The following is a 22,938-nucleotide window of genomic DNA, read 5'->3' on the forward strand; positions in this document are numbered from 1 at the left end:
GATAGGGGGTTTTAAATACTGAGCACCTTTAAGAAAAACTTTACACACACGATGAGACATCAATGAATGATCATTAAAACCGTTGTGAAAATTCAAAATGGCAGCTAGATGAACCTTAATTGCTTCAACTGGGCTCCAAGATCTGGGGGGAGGCTGAAGGAGGAATATATGTACGAGTCCCGGGAGAATATGCCTCGATTCTGGGAGGGAGGGAGGTCCGGGAAGGTGCAGAGAGGCCTCTGGCTGCCAAGAGATGATCCACTAATCTGACTACATCCAATTCTGATAGACTCCTGGAGGAACAGGTTGACATTCCCGAAGGAGATTCAGGTCTTTCCACAAAGGGACTCAACTGCTGACCCAAAAAAGGGGTCTATTGAAGGGGAATATCTAGTCCGGGGGTACATATAACATCGAACTTCGGCACCATAGTCTGCTGAATAGAGGAAGAAAATGGAACCGAATGAGTAGATGTAACAATTGTCGGTGCTGGAGACGTCATCAGTGCCAAAGCAGAGGTCGGTTCTGAAGTGGTTTATGTAAGATCAAAAGTTAAGGGCACCAATACTGATTTTGTTGTTTTTGGTACTGGAGCAGAAGGGAATGACATTTTTGGAACTTTCACCTTCGGTTCCGAAGGAACTATTGGAATTAGGGATTTTTGATATTTGCAGTCATGTACCTTAGGGGAAGACTGTACAGAATTACTCAGTTTTTTTTTGTCTCATACTTGGAGACTTTGAAGTCTCTGCTTCAGAAACGGCTTCATCAAAAGGACATTTCAATAAGCCTTTGAGAAAAAAGAAGTTATGTACTCACCATAACGTTCCATCTGAGTAGTTCTACTTCATTTGTCTTCAACCTGTGGGATACTGGATCTGTATCGGATCCGAGCCGGCAATTTCACTAGCATCTGCTCCGAGCTCCAAGCTCCTTCCCTTACCCATAATACACCTCCACTACCTTCCAACCCATAACCGAGTTTGCCGACCCTTATACTGATACCCAGAGTTTGCTGACCCTTATACTGATAACCCGACCTGAAAAAATACTTTATGACCTACAACTGCAGCCTGCAGGCTGTTCATATGACAAGGTCAGGGAGAAGGAGGTAGGGATGGTTGAAGACAAATGAAGTAGAACTATTCAGATGGAACATTATGGTGAGTACATAACTTCTTTATCTGAAGTAGTTTACTTCATTTGGTCTTCAACCTGCGAGTCCCCAGCTACTAAACTCCTGGGAGCTCTCATGGAAGGATATTCTGTAGCACCGCAGAACCAAAGGAAGCTCTCATTCTAGAAGTCAAACCCAATTTGCAGTGAGAAATAAAGGTATGAGATGAGGACCAACTAGCTGCAGAACAAATATCATCCAATGAGACTCTAGACCAAAAGTCCGCAGAAGTAGCCACAGACCTAGTGGAATGAGCCTTTACCTGACCCGGAGGAGACATACCTTTATCCTTATATACCTGAAGGATGCACAAGGAAATCAACCTAGCAATAGTGACCTTGGAGATGGGTTGACCCAAAAATGGTTCAGAGAAGGACACAAGCAACTGATCGGATTTACAGACATTTTTGGTCCTGTGCAAATAAAATCTTAACTGTATGAACATCCAACAATTGGAGTTTGTATTCTATTTTGTTAGCAAAGTTAGGGAAGAAGACAGGTAAATAAATAGTCTGATTGATATTAACTTGTGATGCCACCTTAGGTAGAAAAGACGGATTGGTCCGAAGGGAAACCCTATCTTTATGGAAAATCATGTATGGAACTTTGATGGACAAAGCTTGCAGTTCTGAAACCCTTTTAGCAGAAGTGATAGCCACCAGGAATGCTGTTTTCCAAGATAAAAATTTAAGATCTGTGGTTGCAGTAGGTTCAAAAGGCAGAGTGACCATAGCTTGAAGAACCACAGAAAGGTCCCATGGGGGAACAGGATCCTTGACTGGAGGGCGTAACAGAAAAGTCCCTTTGATAAAGGCTTTACACAGTCTGGAGGAGGCCAGGGAGGCAGAATTCTCACCCACATGAAAATGAGAAATGGCAGCCAACTGAACTTTGATAGTGCAAGAACTTGCTCCCTGTTGAAAAATATTGGCTAGGAAATTAAGAATGGCAGAAATAGGAGCCATGAAAGGGTCTAAACATATTTGAGAAGCCCAAAATGAAAAATGTTTCCATTTGCTGTGGTAAACCTTCCTGGCAGAAGACTTAAGAGCAGCCACCAGACTAGACCTAACTGAAGAGGATAATCCAGGAGTCCTAGCGATCATGGGAACTGGAGCAGCCAAGCCATGTGCTTCAAACTGTCCAGGTTCGGGTGAGGAACTCCCGATGGGTATGAAATTAGATCCTGAATGGGATCCAAGATCAAGGGTGGAGCCAGAAGATGAGACCAAAGGAAGGGAAACCATACCTGGCGAGGCCAAAATGGGGCAATGAGGAACACTTTGCTCCCCAGTCGACAAGCTTTCTGTAGAAAACTCGTAATAAGAGGTACTGGAGAGTAAGCACACAGAAGACTGGGAGGCCAAGCATGGGCTAGAGCATCTCCGGGAGACTCTCCCAACAGGGGGTCCAGAGTGAAAAACTCACTGCACTTCATGTTGGAAGGAGATGCGAAGAGATCGCAGCAAGGCTGACCCCACTCCAGGAAGATCGGATCCGCTACTGAAAGATTCAGAGACCACTCAATAGTCCAACTTAACCTGTCCGCTAGAATGTTGGACAGTCCTGGAATGTGCGTTGCTATGAGAAAGGGACCGGTGGAGATCGCCCATTCCCACACTCTCATGACCTCGCAACAAAGGGGGTAAGATCTGGTCCCTCCCTGTTTGTTGATGTACCAGACCACTGACATGTTGTCTGATTGAATTGCAATGGTTCCCAGAGGAAGAAAGGCATGAAGGGCCTGCAACGCCAAAAGGACCACCCTCATCTCTAGAATGTTTATGTGCAAGCTGGTCTTGACAGGGGACTACAGGCCTTGGACTGTCCTGCCCGAACAATGTCCCCCCACCCAAGCTGGGAGGCATCCATGGTCACTGTGGCTTGGACAGGGGCTGAAACAGAGGGTTGTCCCTCCAGGATCTCCGGAGAGCACATTCACCACAGAAGGGATGACCAACAGACTCGACTGAGGTGTACTGGATGCGATAATGGAAGTTCCAACAGGGACCATTGTACAGCTAGTGTCCACTGTAGAATTCTCATATGTAACCGGGTGGACGAAGAAGCATTATAGGTTCATAGGTTAGTACTAGGCTAACTGCCCTTGCGAGCCATTTTAAGCTTAGCCAGTTATCCCCTGTGAGATTCAAACCCTGTACCTTGTGTTTGTAAGGCAAACACCTTAACCATTAGGCCACCCTCCCAACCCCTATTATGGTCACTGCCATTGAACCTAAGGCCCTCAACACAGATTCCGCCGATGGAAGATGAGAATGGTAGATCAGAGAGACATGCATCCTCAGGTTTTGTACTCCCTCCAAGGTCAGTAAGATTTTGCACTGTAAGGTGTCTATCCTTGCCCCAATGTAGTATCACCTGGACAGGATTTAGAAGTGATTTTGGATGCATTGATTGTGATCTCCAAATGCAGAGCAAGCTTTAAGAAATAATCCCTGGTTTGAGATGGTAGACGCCGGGTGGGAGCAGTGAGGAGCCAATCGTCCAGGTACGGATAGATCTGAATCCCCTGAAGCCTCAGGTGAGCCGCTACTACCACCATCACTTTGGTGAACAGCCTGGGGGCTGTGGTGAGACCAAAGGGTAGGGCTTGAAATTGGTAATGACTGACTCCTAGCCGGAAGTGGAGGAACCTCCTGGAGCTTCTGTGCATCTGTATGTGATAGTAGGCATTCTGGAGGTCTAACGAGCATATCCAGTCGCTCTCTTGCAGGTAAGGCATGATGGACTGTAGTGTGACCATCAGGAATTTTTCTTTGGCAACTGACAGATTCAGGATAGAAAGGTCCAAAATGGGCCTTAAGTCCCCCATTTTCTTTGGCACCAAAAAGAACCTAGAGTAGAAGCTTGATCCGGACTGATCTGGGGGGGGGGACGGGTTCGATGGCTCTTTTTCCTTGCAGCTTGGAAATTTCCTGTGCGGCTGCCTCCCTTTGCATGGGTGGTATGTCCGGGAGGTTTGGGAGGAACCACAAAGGGGATAGTGTATCCTCTGGATATGATCTGAAGCACCCAGCGGTCTGATGTTATGGACACCCATGCCACCAGGTGCAATGAAAATAGTCCCACGACTGCCTCCAGAGCAGACCAGTCGGGCAATCACTCAGGGTTGCTGTCCGGGCCTGTCTGAGAAAGGTTCTCAAGACCCAAAATTCCTCGGACCTCCTCTGCCTCTGGGCTGGTGTCTATCCTGTCCCCCTCTGCCTCTGGGGGAAGAAGAGCCCTGAGTGTCCCGGGAATACTGTGACTTCCGGAACCACATCTTCTTTTGCCCTCTCTGATTCCGGGAAAAGGATTTTTGAGGGTTCCAGAAACAGATTCCGACGGAAGACGGTGTCTTCCCGTCCTTCTCACTCTGGACTAAAGTCTCTTTGACGGTCTTACCAAAGAGAGTAGAGCCATCATAAGGGGCGTTGGCAAAGGACGCCTTGAAAGGTTCCGAAAACTGACAAAGTCTGAACCAGGCGTTGTGCCTCATGGACATGCTGGACCCAGCCGCTCCTTCAGTAGCATGTGAGAGGAGTTGCATGGACATGTTGGAGACTGCTTTCAAAGGGGCCATCCTAGCGAAGAATGATTCCCTGTCCTCCTGCGACATGAACTTGGGGAGAGACTCAGCCAGCTCCTTGACCAGGTTGTGCTGGAGTCTTGTGACGTGGGCCAGGTAGTTCAGCACTCTAATGGAAAAGATTGCTGATACATAAACCCGCTTCCCTAAGCGGTCCATCATCCATGACTCTTGGTCAGGAGGATGAACTGAGGAACTCTCTTGGGCTAGTTCCTTTTTTGTGGCTGCTGCTACCACTGTAGCATCTACGGGGGAGCCCTTGTTCCACACTGGTCTATCTGATGGTGGACTTAAGATCTTAGGACATTTAGGGATTGGTTCCAAGGTGTCCGGCTCCTTCTTGGCCTGGGAGGTGACTAGGTCCACCAGGGGATCTGCGGGAGGGGACACACAGGAAGTAGATGAGCCCGGTGCTGAAAGCCTCCAGGAACACGGACTCATCAGAAGAAGGTTTGGGGGGACGAAACTCCCCACTGGTGTAGGATTTCCATGATGTCTCCAAAGGAGACATCCTTGGGAGGTGACCTGGGGGAGCCTTCCCCATCATCCAAATCCACTTCCTTGGTGAGGTACTCGGGGGAGTCCAAGTGCCTCCTCTTACAAGTATGCTTGCGAGGCACGTTTCTGGTGGGGCTCTCCGGGGGGAACTCGCAAGCCACTTGTTCCTCAGGGGGAACTGTCTGGGCCTCCTCAAGCATGGGCTGTCCCGCTGGTAAAAGGATGGGATTCTTAGAAAGAGCCGAGAGGGTCGGGGTGGAATCCGAGGGGATAGTCAAGGGTCTCGATCCAGCAGAGATAACCCATTCTACCACGTCGAACACAGAGGGAGAACAAACCTCCTGGGGAATCAATAAGGAAGCCGATCTCCCCAGATCTGACGTGAGAACCGTAGCTGGGCCTGAAGTGGATGGAGCTCAGAGGACAGGAACTTGGCCCGACAACGCCGGAGCCGATGAAAAAAGTTCTGCTCCCTCAGATCTGACACCCAAGCTCTGGCTCGGAAAGCCGCTTGAATCCGAACTGGTCTGATCTGACATGCTCCAGGCAGCGGTCTACGTCGAGGAAGCAGGTACCGTCGGCACAGACCCCCTGACTAAGGTCATCCTCAGATAAGAGTACTCCGAACCCAGTGGACAGATAGGAGAAGGAGAAATCGGTGTGAAAAAAGGAAGTGAGCTCCCCCCTCCAGAGGAAGAGGGAGCTGGCAAGACCCCCATCTGTATCCGAGTCTGAATGAACCTCCTCATTTTATCCATGTTAACTTCCGATAAGCTACGTTTGGATCTCGAAGAGGCCACGGACTCCGACCTGGTGGGTCGAGGAACCGAGGCCCTAGATGGAGAATGTGTCTCCTCCGGCTCTGGGGAAAATCTCGGAGATCGAAGCCGAGGGGAGTCACGGATCCTAGGCTGACTTTTGGCGGGAGAAGGAAGGTCCGGAGACTTCTTACATTTTTCTGGTTTGTTAGATTTTGGTTCTCTCCTCCTCTCTGCCCCTTTTCCACTCCTCTTCCACAGGCTTTGAAATGGGAGGTTGAGTCCCTGCCTGGGAGGGAGGAGAAGCAAGGGCAAGAGAGGAAGGAGAGGCGGCCACAGCAGCCGCTATGACCAAAGCCGAGGATGAGGCAACTGCCTCAGAAGTGGGAAGAAGGCCTTTCAGGGCCAACTTAGCCTTCCTGTCCTTGATAGCGTGGGGTAAAACCCATGCGTATAGAGCAATCGGTGTTCAGGTGGGCAATGTCCAAGCACATCACACAAAGAGTGTGGCCATCTGCAGGAGATGGTTTATGGCCACACTCAGTGCACCTTTTGAAAACAGGCTCATCAGCCATGCCTCTATCTGAGCCACTCACACTAGACAAGGGGAAAAAAAAGGAGAGAAAAAATTACCAGTTTTCCCACTCAGACCACTCACCACACACTCAAGTCACACAGAACACACTGAGGGAGGGAGGGGAAGCAAAGCACACTAACAAACTAACTCTAAGTACAAAAAAGGTTGTATTACATGATGCACCAGCGGGGGGAGGAGGAGAGGGAACCTACACTAAACAGCTATACTCAAAATTTAAGAGAAAAAATCTGCTTAAAAGCAAAAAACCCACTCACTACTCGGAGCTCAGGAGATCACAATGCTTCAGCAAGCCGTGGCAAATGAGATCTGGGGGTTGAAAGGTAGTGGAGGTGTATTATGGGTAAGGGGAGGAGCTTAGAGCTCGAAGTAGATGCTAGTGAAATTGCCGGCTCTGATTCCACAGGTTGAAGACCAAATAAAGTAAACTACTTCAGATTAACATACGTCTCTGCAAGAGTTTGGGTGCTAAAGTCGCTCAGTGTCTCTCCAACCTAACACCAATCTTAAGTATTCAGTTGCGGTACCACCTTTATCTTTTTTCCAACCGGTGGATACATTGTTATAAGAAAAGCGCCGTCCGGCTCTAAACTGTCTGCAAACACAAACAGCTAAAGTTAACTTTGAGTATGTATCTACCTGTTTGAGCTAATATTCATTATCCCCTGGAGAGCACTCTGCTTTGGCTTGTAAGCAGCCCCCCACACATACACACTCATCTTCCATTTTCTCTTTTATTCCCTTCTGTTAGCAAATAGTATCCATAACTGATCAAATACTGTGAGTTTGTTAATTTAAACTGAGACCACAGTAGCCTTCTGATACAAGGTTATCCTGTTTTTCCACCTGAGAAATGGTTAAGAAATGACTTACAGCTTCAGAGCAGTCCTTGGTCAATTCTGACTGTTTCTTAAACACAAGCTTGTCTTTGCTTGATCATGGCTCATTAGCAGCAGTACAAAATAACTGCCTGCTCACACCCTTGTTCTCCCCCTCCCGTTTATTACCTTAAGCCAATCCCAAAGTTAATAAATATTACTTGTGGCAGGCACCATTTTTAAAACTACAACCACTCTTTGAGCACTTTATGCTCAGCCCTGCCATAAAACTTACTAAAACTGCCTGAACTGGGGCACAGCTAACTGATAGTTCATGGAAATACAGAGTACCTACCTGAGTCTCCACATTCACTATCATATGTTCTTTTATCAGTTTACTCTGTTACCTGATCGTTTCCATCCCCCTCATAAGAGCAACTAACAGGGTCTCTGCCCGCTTCGCTCCCCACCCTGTCCCCAATTTCCTCCCGCCCCCAGTGGTACTACCTTTATTACACACGCAAACTCCTCCCATCTTTCCAACAGTCAATCACGGCACTACACCCAACAACACTTCCTCCATCTTCCCAGTACTATCACTCCTCCTCAGCTAACATGTATAAGCATACCATACCTATGCTCACTACATGCTCTCTCCTTGCATATCTTACATCCTACCAAAACTCCAACATTCCCCCACTCAACCACTACCACTGTACTACTACTCACACCACCACTCATGTCTCACCCTCACTCGGCTCCCCTCCCACCAACACAAGAACCATCCCAATGCACCCCCCACATATTCTATCAACTATATTACTCAAACAAAAGGCATCCCTACAACTTAACATAGTAACCCTCCCACCATACTTATTACCCACAGAGCACAATCATAAAGTTTCCTTAATTAACAAACATTCAAAAACTGAGAAAATTAATAACCTCATGCATATCAAAACTAGCCCTAAGTGGAGACATCCACTCCAACCCTGGCCCCACCATTTCCACCCCCACTCCTCATACCTAGCAGCTATTCCTCCCTCTCTATCCCCTAGTGATTAGAAGCTTTTGTCACTCTTAGTGCCTCCTCCTGCTACTATCCCTAGGAGTCTTCCCAAACCTTGATACATTTCTCTCTGCCCACCTGCCTCTGTTGGTAACTCTTTCCCCGTCCACTAGATACCATTTTAAACCAGGTTAGCACCTAAATCTTACACACTTTCCTGGTATCTAAAGAAGCCAACGCTCTATCCCTTGCTGGTGAACTGGCTTCCTGCCCCATCTCCCTGCTACTCTCTCTTGCCTTTGCTCTCTACTACCACTTACCTTCACGTCCACTATCACCTATCCTCCTAGACCTACTCCTTCCCTATCCTCCTTGACCTACTCCTTCCCTACTAAGGTATACAGCAGTTAGCTGCTTACTGTTAGGTTTTTGCTGACTTCTCGCTCACCTGTCTGAACCCGCTCCGTTCGCCCTGCGGGCTCACTCCGCTCCCCTGCCCTGCCCCCAATTCACACCCGCCCCCAGTGGTCCTACACTTATTCATCTAGTAGACACACCCCTGTCTTCTTCAATCCACTCAAATTGTTAACTTAATAATCCACTTCAAACCTCTGAAGTGTACCACACACCCACTAATTAACAAATCTAGCTCCTCCCCTACTTACCTAATCTTACTACCCCTCCCCATCTGTACCCACACTCTACTTCCATCCCTTTGTTCACTACCCCAATCGCTACAATGTGTACAACTTTCTTTCCTTCACAACTTAAATTACTTATCTCCTTATCACTTCTATTTTCTCTTGTCACTACTTACCTCTTAACATCCTACGAATACCCACTTAACTCTTATCTTCCTTTTCCCTCTAAATATACCTCTACATCTATATCTCCTTTCTCTCCCAACTTCTTAAATCTCACCTATCAGCCTAACTACCCACTAGCTAAATACCACAGACTAGCACACTAAAAACTAGGAAAACATTTAACTGTATTTACAAACTTCCCCTAGCAAAATATTATAAACTCCTCCACTCACTATTGGATGGAGATATTCATCCTAACCCTGGCCCACACCATACTAATACCAATGTCCACAGAAAACAAGACAAACCTCATTCTCTATTATCTTCCATATCTACCAACTCTCTCACTATTGCCCATCTAAACATACAAAGTATTTGCAATAAAATCACTCAAGTCCAAGCCCTCCTAGAAATCCATCAATTTGACATTTTATGTTTAACTGAAACATGGCTCAAGCCAACCATTAAAGACAATGAAATCACTCCACCTGGGTATAGCACCATTAGACTTGATCGCACTGCCAAAAAGGGCAAAGGGGTAGCAATTCTATACAAAACAAAATTCCAGCTTAGTAATCTCAATCTGACTCTTACCGTAGAAAATAATGCCGAAATAATCCGCTCCAAACTTCAAGTCAACACTTCCAAAGTTATAAATATCGTTTGTGCTCATCTCCCTCCAGGAAATAACATTAATACCCTTGAATGTATCCTCAGTTCACTCTCCACCAACCTCCCACAAGAAACATTAGTCTTAAGTGACTTTAACATTGATTGGCTTTACCTGTAACAATACAAATCCCACCTCCCATATAAACCTCTATGGCTTTATACAACTCATCAACAGTCCTACTAGAACTAACAAAACCAACAATAATGAAACCATCTTAGACTGGATCCTCACTAATACTCCCCAACAGAACTACCAAGCAGGTACCCTACCAGAAGACCTAAGTGACCACTCATTAACATATATTATTAGACATAAAACCAACCTAATCTTACCTACTACCTACAGAACCTTACGCTCCAAAAAACAATTTAACATTGAGCATTTTCTAACTGAGTTAAGACTATATAATTGGTCCCCAATAAAATATCTCCCACTTAACGAGGCAGCAGATTACTTCAATTCCACTTTCTTGTCTATCCTTGATCACCGTGCCCCAAGTCGTACTATTAGAACCAAAGCTAAAACAGCTCCCTGGCTGACCAACAATACTAGGCAAAAAATTATTCTCAGAAACAAATCTTGGGCAAAATGGCGTACCACAAAAAAACCTATCAGACCACCAATACTTCAAAGAGCATAGGAATAGTACAAAAAAAGCCATACTGACAGATAAAAAAAACTACTACCTTCAATTACAACAAACCTCCAAAAATGAACCTAAAAAATTCTGGGCCAGTATAAATAATCTCTTATCCCCAAGCCAGTCTATCACACCCAACCCTCAGGACTCTAACCCAGACAATCCCACACAAATTGCCAATGACTTCAATTCTTTCTTCACTAATACAATCCCAAACTCTTGCTAGTCACCTATCTCCTGACACCTCTAAACTATTCTTACCTACCACAAATACTCCTCCTACTCTTCACTTACAACCTATATCTACGTCATTTGTCTCATCTCTGCTCCAAAAACTTAAACCTACCACCCCCTCTGCAGACAAACTTCCTGCTGAATTCTTACAAATTGGAGCCAAAGCCATTGCTTACCCTATTTCTATTCTGATAAATAGATCTATTAATGAAGGAATCTTCCCTTCTATCTGGAAGATATCTCACATTATCCCACTACACAAAGGGGGGAAATGTAATGACCTTTCAAACTATCGCCCAATAGCACTACTATCACCTCTAGCCAAAATTATGGAGAAACAATCTACTTGCTAACAGCCAGCATGGATTCAGACCTTCCCACAGTACTACCACTGCCTTACTCTCCTTTACCAACACCATCAACCACAACAACAATTATCTATCATCTTCAATCTTCATTGACTTATCCAAAGCCTTCAACATGGTTAATCATAAACTCCTCCTGCACATACTAAAATCTCTCTCACTTGACACCCCTTCCTTAACTTGGTTCACATCTTATCTTGACAACCGTCAACAGGAAGTACTCTGGAAGAATTCACTATCTAATCTCCTACCTATGGGTCTATCCTAGGCCCCCTCTTATTTTCAATCTTTATTAATGACCTCCAATCAGCTATCCCTAACACCACTTGCATACAATATGCAGATGATTCTACTATAATCTGCACTGCCACCTCTCAAAATGAACTTCAGTCTATTACCCAAAAAGCCTTTTCTTCTGTTGAAAAATGGTTCTCTGATCGTTGCCTTCTCCTCAACCCCAAGAAAACCAAATTGTTACTGTTCCCACCTACCCGTAAATGTACACCACTTAATTTCTCTCTCACATCCACTGATAGCACTCTCATTTCTCCTGACTCAACAACAAAATTACTAGGAATAACTGTTGACAACAATTTAAGCTTTGACTCACACATCAACAACACAATAAAAGTAGTTAACAAAAAAATTGGTTCCCTCTACAGACTCAAACCCTTACACATGAAACAAGATCCATCTTGGCTAGATCTCACCTTATCTCTACTCTTCTATATGCCTCCCCCATCTATACTAATCTCTCCAAAAGCAACCTGAAGAAACTTGCTACATCCTACTATAATACTGCTAGATTTGCTACAGGATCCCAGTTTCAAACTCACCACTGCCTGAACCTAAGACAACTAGGTTGGCTTGAATTTACCAACAAATTAATACTTCAACAGCTCTTAATAGCTCACAAAATTCTACATCAACCAACTAAAATACCAATACTCTCTAACCTTGTTACACCTTGCAATAACATGAAACAGCTACGCTCCTCAAACAAACTACTGATTTATACTCCCAAACCTAATAACTCAGCAGGGGACTGCCTCTTTTCCAACTCTGTTGGAAAAATGTGGAACAAACTACCCTCTGATATCACATCTTTGTCTACACTTTCACTTTTTAAAAAGACAACTAACCATGCATCTCAATAGTCAATGGCTTTGCCCCTGTACCAACCCAGATTAACTTTCCCTCTTACTCTGTCTCTTTTTCTTACCCTATACCCTCATAACTTTCCATTTCTTAATATCTATGTAGTGAAATGTTATCTCATATACACAGTATGACCACGGTAAAAAAAAAATATATATATATATATATATATATATATATATATATATATATATATATATATTAATTATTATTTCTTTGTTTAAAGACATTAGGACTTTTTTCTCTGTTTGCTTCTATCATAGTTGTACATTGCATATATTGTCTAACTTTGTTTTTCTAATCTTATATGGCCTGTTGCTGTATAAACATGTATTATTCCATTGGAGCTTTTCTCCCTGGGCCTCTACTGAAAATGGACATATATCCAGTTAGACTAGCCCGGTCAACAAATGTAAAATAAATAAAATAAATCATAATCAGACTAGAAACCACAACTTCTCCCAAATCACGGCCAATAGAAAGCCAAGTGACTTCCTTCTACTAAGCCTAAATATTAAAAGTATATCCAACAAAATCCATGAACTCCATGCCACCATAGACTTGTACTCCCTAGATATAGTCATCCTGACAGAAACCTGGCTAAAACCTCACATTACCAGTGAGCAAATCCTCCCTACCGGTTATGGCATACTAAGAGTAGACAGGCTAAACAAGAAAGGAGGCGGTGTAGCTATAATATTTAAACAGCATCTAAACATCCAGATCTTAAAATCATCAGCTCCACAAATAGGCAATGAAGAAATAATATATACCAACCTCAATATAAACCAAAATAAAACCAACAACATAATTGGATGGTACTTTCCACCTGGCCAAAACATCCCTCCACTAGAAAACCTCCTCAGCTGGTCTATATTTGAGAGTATGGTGTAGATGATTGACCTGGATGGAGTAAATTGGTTAATGCTAGCCCAGAATTTTTGTGGGTTGTTATGGTTAGCTTGTTGAAATTGTAGGTTGTAGTTTCTTTTATCAGAGAGTATAGCTTTCTTAGTGTCATTTCTTAACTGTCTAAAGGTTTGTTGGTCCTACAGGGATTTTTAGTCATTTTCCATTTGGACCAATATTTATTTCTGAGTTGGAGTTTGTGTTTGGTTTCTTTTGAGAGCAATGGGGCAGAATTGGTTTTAATTCTAATTAGTCTGGTTGGAGCATGGTGGATAAGAATGGCAAGGAAGTTAGAGTTAAAGTATTTAACAACTTCTTCTAAAGGGAGGTGTGTTAAGGGAGACCAATTGCATGCTCTTAGTTCCTTCTGGAATAGTTCAGGGTTAAAGTTCTTTTTGGATCTGATATTTCTGATAGAGGTTGGAATGGGAGCATTGGCTTTATGCCTGATGATGTAGGTCAGTGAGTGGTCACTTATATCATCAGGGAGGGTTCCAGAATCATAAATGTGAGGATGTTTGTTTATGAGAATCCAGTCTAATATGGTTGCTTTCTTGTTAGCTTTATTTATCCTGCTATTTTGCTATATAATTAAGCAAATAAGAAAAAATTTTAAGCACTTAGCTGAGAGCATCAGCTGACGCTTCCAATTTTCTACGAGGCAAACGAGATCTGGGGTATTGGGAAGAGAAGCAGTATGGTAGAGCCTTAGCGCTCGAGTTTTTGGCTGGCGCGACCTTTGTATAACAGCCAAGTCGGTTCAGAATCAAACCCATCAGTCAAGAATAAATGAAGATTGACAACATCAGATGCTCTGTTAAAGGCATGTTTAGGTAGTTTTTTGAAATTTTTTTCTGTTTGAAATGATTTTTGATGTTGGTATACATAGAAATTACATATATATGCAATATTGGATACAATCAAGTATGTATTTATTAACAGAATAATATTGGATATAGTCAAGTATGTATTTATTAATGGATTAAACAGGGATGGTATAACTTTTGTATTTTTCCCTTTTATTTACCTTTATATTGGAATTTTCTATTACCTATTTTGAATATTACAACACAAACTAAGCCACAGTCCTGCCAAAACATACATGGTGTCCAGAAATGATATGAAGCCTGGACTGTTCAGTGAATATATGGAAGTTAAATTGGGATGTTTGTAGCACAGAGGCCTTTTCTGAATAAAACACTGCGCTCCCCAAATGGTCATACTGCACCTTTCTATGCCCACCACAGAAGGGAAACACTGATTTACACATAACTTCTCTTTCTCCTGGGTGAAGGAAAATGCTGCACTGCTATTCTCATCACTTTAATTCAAACCACATAAATAGTTAGCAGTTCTACGTGCCTAATGTGAACTACATGGTGAATAAGAACTCTGAATTTTGATAAGATGCTTAAAACGAGTGCAGTAAAATTTTATAAAATCAACTAAATACACAAAAGCTCAGTTTGAAATAAGAAATTAAAAAAATGAATAGTGTGAAACCAGAACTGTGGCAATAAAGTACAACAAAAATATTATTCAAATCCTTAAAAGATAAAAATAAAATAAAACTTTCATAAAGGAATTGCTAACTGATCCAAGCAGGCAATATTGTAAGGGGCTCTTGAAGTAGGGCTTGAATTCACCAACCTGAAGATGGAAATGTAGTAAATTCCACAAGACTGCTGTTAAACAAAACAAAAGAATGTCATTAAGATGTTGCACGTTGGGTCCGAAGTGGAAGGATGGGGTATATAGAAACAAAATCTACTTTTGGAGCCAAGAATCTTGGTCATATGTGTAAAGATTTTGACACTGACCTAGAGTCTGAATGCAACAATGTGTAACAGTCAAAACATCAGGCTTTGTGATACAAGCTGGAATAAGGAAACAACAGTACATTATCAGTAAACAAAAAGCCAAGCATATGTGAAAAACTAAAAAGCTTCCCTTAATCCAAAATTCATTATCCAATGACAACTTAAAATAGTGGAAATTTAGCATGTCCTGGGCACAGCCAAATCTGTACACAAAACAGTACTCTATTACTTCAAGCACTTCTCATACTGACTGTTATGCAACCGAGACAGCTATCAGCCTCATCACTAAAAATAAGCTGCTTTAGATACTGGTGTATAGCCTACCTTATTGGTTGTGCTTAGCTTCTGACTAGGGGGAGTGTCTTGGCTGGGAGGACTGCCATCTTCACTGCTGTCACTGTCGCTGTCGCTGTCACTCAGGCTCAACCTGAAAAAAGAAAAAAACAAGCTTAAGTTAATCAACTGGTGCATTAACAATGACATTCCCCTTTTCCAGCCACCTGTCTCTATTTCACATACTGCACACTACATCTTCAGTGTAAAGCAGAAACTATCTTGTAACTATGCGGATACTGCATACATTTTAGAAAAAAAGATCATGGTCATTTTCTTATATAGATGTTAACTCAATGCAACAGTTACGTTTTGGTAACTACTCCCTTCAGTGAAATGAAAGCACATAACTACTTATCTCACCAGCAGTAAAAATGTCCACCAGCCGATGCTGCCTTGGATGAGCTGTTAGCTCTGGATACACAGAGAGGTAGACATTTATGCAAAGCTATCTGCAGAAAGGAAGAATTTTTTTTTTTTGTAATTTTGTAGTTGCAGGAACCAACCACTAGGTGCTGTTACTACAGTAAAAGGACAAGCAGTTACAAGTTTCACATTAATATAATTCTTACTATTACATCATATGTCAGATGGGGGTGGGTTATGTTCACAGAAATACACTCCCATAAACTGAGATGGTCTCTTCTTAGAAATATTGCAAATGAAGAGACCTTTAAAACTGCCCCACAAAAGTGATGTTTAAAATGTGAGACTTTTACGTTGCCTATTACTTGAACTACCGGTACAGCTACAGTTTGGAAAATGAAGTGTGTACAAAGTGTTCAAGAGTTACTTAATAGTGTACTGCTATCTCTCCTTGATCACTTCCATGGTGACCAAGTCTGTTGTGCTCTATTTTAATTATGGAAGGATACATACGACACAGCAGTATCACAGTTCATTCACGGCTGCCTATTTTTGTGAGACATGTACTCCTCCCCCATTTGCCTGGCCATTCTGGCCTGTTTTAGTACCATGCACATATATGGTTTTATCACTTAAAATGTTTGGCATTTTCTAAAGGAATCTTCTACGGAAGATATATGGACAGTGTACTTCTATTCATTAAGGCAAGATGATGGATAGGACTTGAATTTTTGTGTGTAAAATTTCTGTACTTTGTATTTTGCTGCATCTGAAGGATACACTTCAACTGTGAGAAAAACAAATTTACTAAGATTTTGCACTGAAATGCTTATTCTGCACAACTTTACTGTAATAGAAGCTTTGGGGAAGGAAAATGGTTTTAGTATTGCAGTACTTACTTTCAACCACTGGAGTGTCCCCAAGACTGTAATGCAGACATGTTTCCTATATAAACCACATCCACTAAGAGAGAGACTAGTGTGCATGTGCATACATAGACCTATACACACAACTCAAAATACACATACATGCATGCACACACACAAGCATGCGCATTTATAGTACGAGTCTTTTAATTAGTTTATACAAAATATATGTAGAGCGCGTGTGTGCATATGCAGATATATATATATATAACATATTATATATATATATATATATATATATGTGTGTGTGTGTAATGCTCATTATGTAAATGTGAAATTATATAAATATGCTTTACACGTGTTTGTGTGTATATACACAAATGCACATATATATCATACACACACACACACACACACACACACACACACACACACACACACACACACACACACACACACACACACACACACACAGCAGACTTGTTCTGTAAAATCTGCTCAGTTGTACTTTAATGTACTTATATAAACCTTTGTCACAAGAGAATGTGCCTATTCACAAAAAATCAGCGACTAAAAGCAACTCATCCACTCATTCACTCTTTTTTTTTTTTTTTTTCTGATTGAGTCAAAGCTGGACTCTGCATAGAAACAGTTTTATTAAAAGCCCCGAACCTACTTACTATTATCTGAGCTAACAATATCCCTTGCCACCAAAACATTCGGCCAGTTAATTTGTGTGTGGTAGTAACTCTGATGTTCATAATAATCTACTAATGCATAGAAAACCAATGAAAGGTATACTTCATTCAGTTATTTATTCTGTTTTATATGAATGAATGAATATTTTGTCAATACTAAATAGCTTTGTAGCACTTGATATTAATATAATGTCTTAATCAGTGAGTGTGCAGTAAGAGTACTGTACAGAATAAAATTAATTTGCTCTAAGAAAAAGCACAGCATAACCCCATCAGAATTAGTGGGAGACTACGTGGCTATTGTTACTACAATTCTTGGCAGCACCTGCAGTTAAAAGCTTAACACTGACATTCCCTAGAACATGCAGACAGTACAGTCAGTGTCTCAACACCTAGAGTACACACCTTTGCTGAAGATCAGAAGTGTGTGGGTTCTAGTCTCACAGCAGGTAGGTGGATTCATTTTGTACTGCTAACATTGCACTGCAGAGTAAGTGTGTGGCTGCACTCCTAAATGTGCTGCCCTTTGTCTGAGATGTTAAACACAGGTCCCATCTGCCTTGAGTTGGTGTTAGCTCAGGTGGATGTAAAAAGAGTCCACAGCACTGATACAAAAAAGGGTCTGGCCAATTTTCCCCCAGTAAGAATGAATACCACCTCAGTTCTCCCATGAAAAGAGGTCACTTGAATACTGGGATTAACCAGGTCAAAAAAAGTGAGTCAGTGAGTAAATAAATAAATGTAACAGTTCCAACTCCATTAAATATACCACAGTAAAAGATAAAACTGCAGCATTTGGTAAAGGAAAGACAGAAAATGAAAAGAAGCTCAAGAAATTTATTTTTCTAATGCTGAGAAACAACAAAAATAGCATTTGAAATCAACTTTAAGAAGGAGAAGTAGACTCACAAAACTGCTTCCTTTACAAGAAAATATTCTGATCAGGTAAATAGTAACACCTTTATGACCTGGTTTCATTTCAAACAATCCATCCGCCTAAAAAATCAAACGTGTATTAAAAATGAAAAAAGCCTACATTATAAAGGAAAATTCATGGTAAAACTCCACTTCCCTTTAGAATACCTGGCAGTCTGAATGACATACTAAAGGCACCTGATCAAACTGATATTTTTCTACAAAACAAACTATAAACTATGGGAATAAACAGTCCACAAAATGTAATTACCCATAACAGAACTACGCCTTAAAGCCATTTCTTACATCATACAAAATGAACTGCTATTTACAGGGCTGACTGTAAAGTAAAACTTTTTAGGGAGTAGCCTGTCAGACACCAGACTGAAAATATGTCTGAACTTGCACTTTCATAAAACTTTCCTAAAATACTCAGTTTTGTGGCTGAACCTTAAATCTTTTTATTCATTTATTTTATGTAAACATTTTCTATTGACTGGCAAACATATATACTCAAAATGTAACTGGAATAAACTAAAAATACTACCCCTGGATGAAGTCTTTTTATTCATTTATTTTATGTAAACATTTTCTATTGACTGACAAACATATATACTCAAAATGTAACTGGAATAAACTAAAAATACTACCCCTGGATGAAGTCACTCACCACTTTAACCAAATATTCGCAGCAATACTAAATGCACAAGCTCCCATTAGGAAAAAAAAATGTGGGAAATCAAAACTAGCGCTCTAGTAAATATTACCCAATAAATAAGTCATGAAAAGGAGATAATGTTCTGGGCATGCCTGGAAAGCTAACAAAACTCTTGCCTAACAGCAAACTTGTTGTAGACGAAGAAACATCACTAAAGCACAGGTTATCCAGAATAAAATGAAATACTCCACAAACCATCAGAATCTTCATGCAAAGTCCCCCCATAAATTATGGTCAGTACTATCCCACCTCCTCAAATCTGGTAAATTATCCCAAGTCTGCCCAAACCACAATGAATCAGATTATATCACTGACTATGCTTTCAATTCTTGTTTCATTAACTCTGTTACTTCACATACCAATCCTAACTCTACACAGAATACTCCCCTTATGCCAACAATTTTCACCAAACCTAACCCTTTTTTTATTCAATCTATTCTTATTTCAAAAATTCAGTCATATTTTCTCTAAGTAGTAACCAACAACACTAGCCCCAGATAATTTACCTACTGAATACCTCTATCAGCTAAAATCAGTGAATGCCTAATAACCATCCTAATCAAATGTCTCTTTTCACAAATCATACGTCCCAAACATATGGGAACAAATGAATATCATCCCACTTCATAAAGGTGGTTCCTGTGATGAACTAAATTTCAGACCCATATCCACCCTATCTCCCAGTGCTTAAAATCCTTGAAAAATGTATCCATTCCCAGATATTGCAGTATATTCTAACAAATTATCTACTCTCCCCATCACAGCATGGTTTTCCACCATCCCATACAGACTCTGCTCTCTTATCTATTACTGATACAATTAATTACCACATACATAAAAATAACTTGGCATCAACAACATTCCTTCACCCATCAAAAGCATCTGACACTGATTCACACCACAAACCGCTAAATTCTCTTGTCCTAAGAATCTCTTCCAGCTCTCTATCTCGCAGTTTGTCTCATACCTCAGCAACAGGTGTCAAAGTGTCAAATGGAAACAGGCCATATCTCCTTTCTCTCCACATCTGTGCAAGTTCCACATGCATCTATCCTTGGAGTCTTACTAGATAATATCTTCATTAAATTACATAATGCAAGTACCCCAATCACGCAATATGCAGATGACGATTCCACAATCATCAACTGCAAAGTCAAATAATTTTCTGAACTTCAAAACTTCACACAGAATGCTTTCACATCTATTGAAATATGGCTCAGGGGTTCAAGATCTTATGCTCAATGCCAAAACATCTAAACTTTCACTCTTTGCCCCAAAATTCATTTACAGTACCAAAACCATCTTCTCTATTAGCTCATCATACAGTACCACAATCAATGTAGTCCCCCAAATTACTAAACAATAGATGACAAAATTAAATTTGATATTCACATTCAGGAAGTTGCCAAAAAATCATCAGAAAATGGGTGTGCCATAAAGCACCCAAGCAATGCTTTGCAAACTATACCAGAAAACATATAGCCTCAACATTTCTACTCCCAGCTCTCTCATATGCAGCATCTGTTCTAACCAATCTACTCAAATTCCAAATCTCAGCTGTACTTGTAATAAAATAAACAAATTTGCCAGTTAGTCTTCTGCTCAACCCATCATTTGGACTCACATAAGCAACTCAACTGTCTTGAATTTCCTACCTACCTTAATTCCATCCACGTGAAACACACTCACAAAATTCTCTATTATCTTGACAGCTGTCCCACTCTGAACTTGTTTTATAATGGTACCTTCTAGCCAGACCCCTTAGATACTCAGAAAATTCTTGTACAATGCATCTTCAAATGGGAACTTTCACGGTAAGGGTCTTTACTCATACATTGTGGCCAAACTCTGGAATCCCCCTTACCAATTATTTAAACCTGCAACCCAAGACTCTACAAGTTAAAATTAAATCCACTCCTTCATTCCACATGGATATGTTACTACTCTTCCCTCCCAAGTGCAGTCTCTTCCAGCTCTAAAAGCCTTATAAACATTTATTCTGACTCCCACCCTTCAATCTGTCTTCATCTAGATACCACTCTCTCTATCACAACAGGGTGATAACCTTTCAAAAGCAAGCATACTTCCTATTTCACCTCTCAGCTTCTTCAACCTTCCATCAGACTCTCTTATTATTAGGTAATAAATCTAAATCAAAATCTCTCTCTGCATCAGGAATAACCATTATAATAAAACATTTCCTACATTCTGCTTCTGCTCGCATGAATAATCAAACCATCCTTTTCAATATATGATCCTTTAGAAAATTAATCTTCATTTCTACTAAATCAAATCCATTACTCTTGCACCAGCTGTGATGGCTCTGCACTGGCCTAGTAATCAAGGAGCCTCAATCCTCAGCACTGGCAACAGCTAGTGGATGTACACACTGGGAGGATGACAAGTACACACAGAGTAAAGTGCAATTTCCCCGAGCACACAGAGACCACAGTCAGTCTGGTGCTGGTTTCTCCCTCTTTCTCCAGATTCCCAATAAGACTCCCCACTGGCACAGCTATAGGGTTGAGATCTCAGCTGAGTGGCCAAGCCAAAATCTCCAGCACTCTCTCTGTCCAACCAGTGCTTCATGTCCCTGCCCAAGTAGCTGACACACACACACACACACACACACACACACACACACACACACACACACACACGCACACACGCACGCACACACACACACACTCTCTCTTTGAGGTTTGACTTGTATACAAACACACACACACACACTCCTGGAAAAGGCTGGCACAGGTTTACTAGCTATGCCCCCTTCTGCCCAGACTATAAGGTAGTTTCCACGATCACCAACCACTCATCAAGTACTTTTAAGGCCCTTAACAAAGGGTGTCCAATCCTACTGTGTAATGTTACTAGTCTGACCAAGAGCAAGGCTATTTAGGAGTGGCCTGTACAGTGTCACCAAATACATATGCAAGTACGCTAAGAGCTTAAATATGTCTTACAAATATCAGACACAAAGATGGGTTTAAACATATTTAATAATAAATAATAAAAGAACAAGACAATACTAAATATATATTCAGTTACATCAGAGTTCAAAATCAAAGGAAATATTTAAAACAACATTGCAGGACAGTCTCAAATAAATACAGAAAACATTTAAACTAAACTTTACTATATTCCTAACTATATCTAAAAGAGTTACTATGCTCTAAAAATGTACTTACAGCAAGGCAAGTGCAGATGTGATGATGAGTGGATGTTCTTGTTAGGTCAAAGACAAAATACAAAATGCACAGTTTCTCTCTGACAAAGTTCTTGCATTAATATCAAATACTACTGCTGGGTTAGCTTGGATGGCATCACTTTTTGTCACCCGACTTTAGTTCCCAAGCTACCCCCACTGTCAGAAAGTACAAGCATTTTTAGCATCTCTCTCTGTGAAAAATACATCTCTCTCAGACGTTTGCAGATGCTGAAAGTCATAAAACAATAAACACTTCTGCATCTCAAACCTAGTAATTACTACTCTTCCAAGACAATGCAAAAAACTTCTAGCTCTAGACAGTGTCTGCTACACTGAAACTGAGAGAGAACCTTTATAGCACAATCGTACACCAATTTAATTTTAACTTATTTTCCTGAAGTTTTGCAAGTTAACCTTTTATGTCCCAGTTTCTACTTTTAAAACATGTACAGTTACACAATTACAATGGTTTATATACATTTCTATTTTAAGCCAGCAGGGCATGCTGTGGTTACATTTTAGCTCAGAACATAACATGCAGTTCTGTATAAATCATATCAATATTCACAAATGACATAGAATTATTTACAAATTTCCAGATAGCTGGGCTGGCAGTATTGCCCTGTCACACCAACAATCTCTCTCTCTCTCTGTACCTTAATTATTTAAATCATTCCATACCACCTTACCAATCTAACTTTATAACTGCAAATATGTTCACATTTTTCTGTTGATTTTACCAGTATATAAAAGCAGACTACACGTGCTACTTTTTCTCCATT

At 41.3% G+C, this 22,938-nt stretch overlaps 1 protein-coding gene across 1 annotated transcript in view; it reads right to left on the reverse strand.

Moving 5' to 3' along the window:
* MLLT1 (MLLT1 super elongation complex subunit) overlaps nt 1-22,938 on the reverse strand; it is a 767,946-nt gene that overhangs the window by 87,060 nt on the left and 657,948 nt on the right. The window contains exons 9-10 of the mRNA XM_044090764.1: nt 15,374-15,476; nt 6,217-6,274 (exon numbers count right to left, since the gene is read on the reverse strand). Of these exons, the coding sequence (XP_043946699.1) occupies nt 6,217-6,274; nt 15,374-15,476 (161 nt within the window). The remainder of the gene's footprint in view (nt 1-6,216; nt 6,275-15,373; nt 15,477-22,938) is intronic.

The sequence above is a fragment of the Protopterus annectens genome, chromosome 13.part0 (genome assembly GCF_019279795.1).
Source record: "Protopterus annectens isolate FY-2018-M chromosome 13.part0, PAN1.0, whole genome shotgun sequence".
Lineage (NCBI taxonomy): Eukaryota > Metazoa > Chordata > Ceratodontiformes > Protopteridae > Protopterus > Protopterus annectens.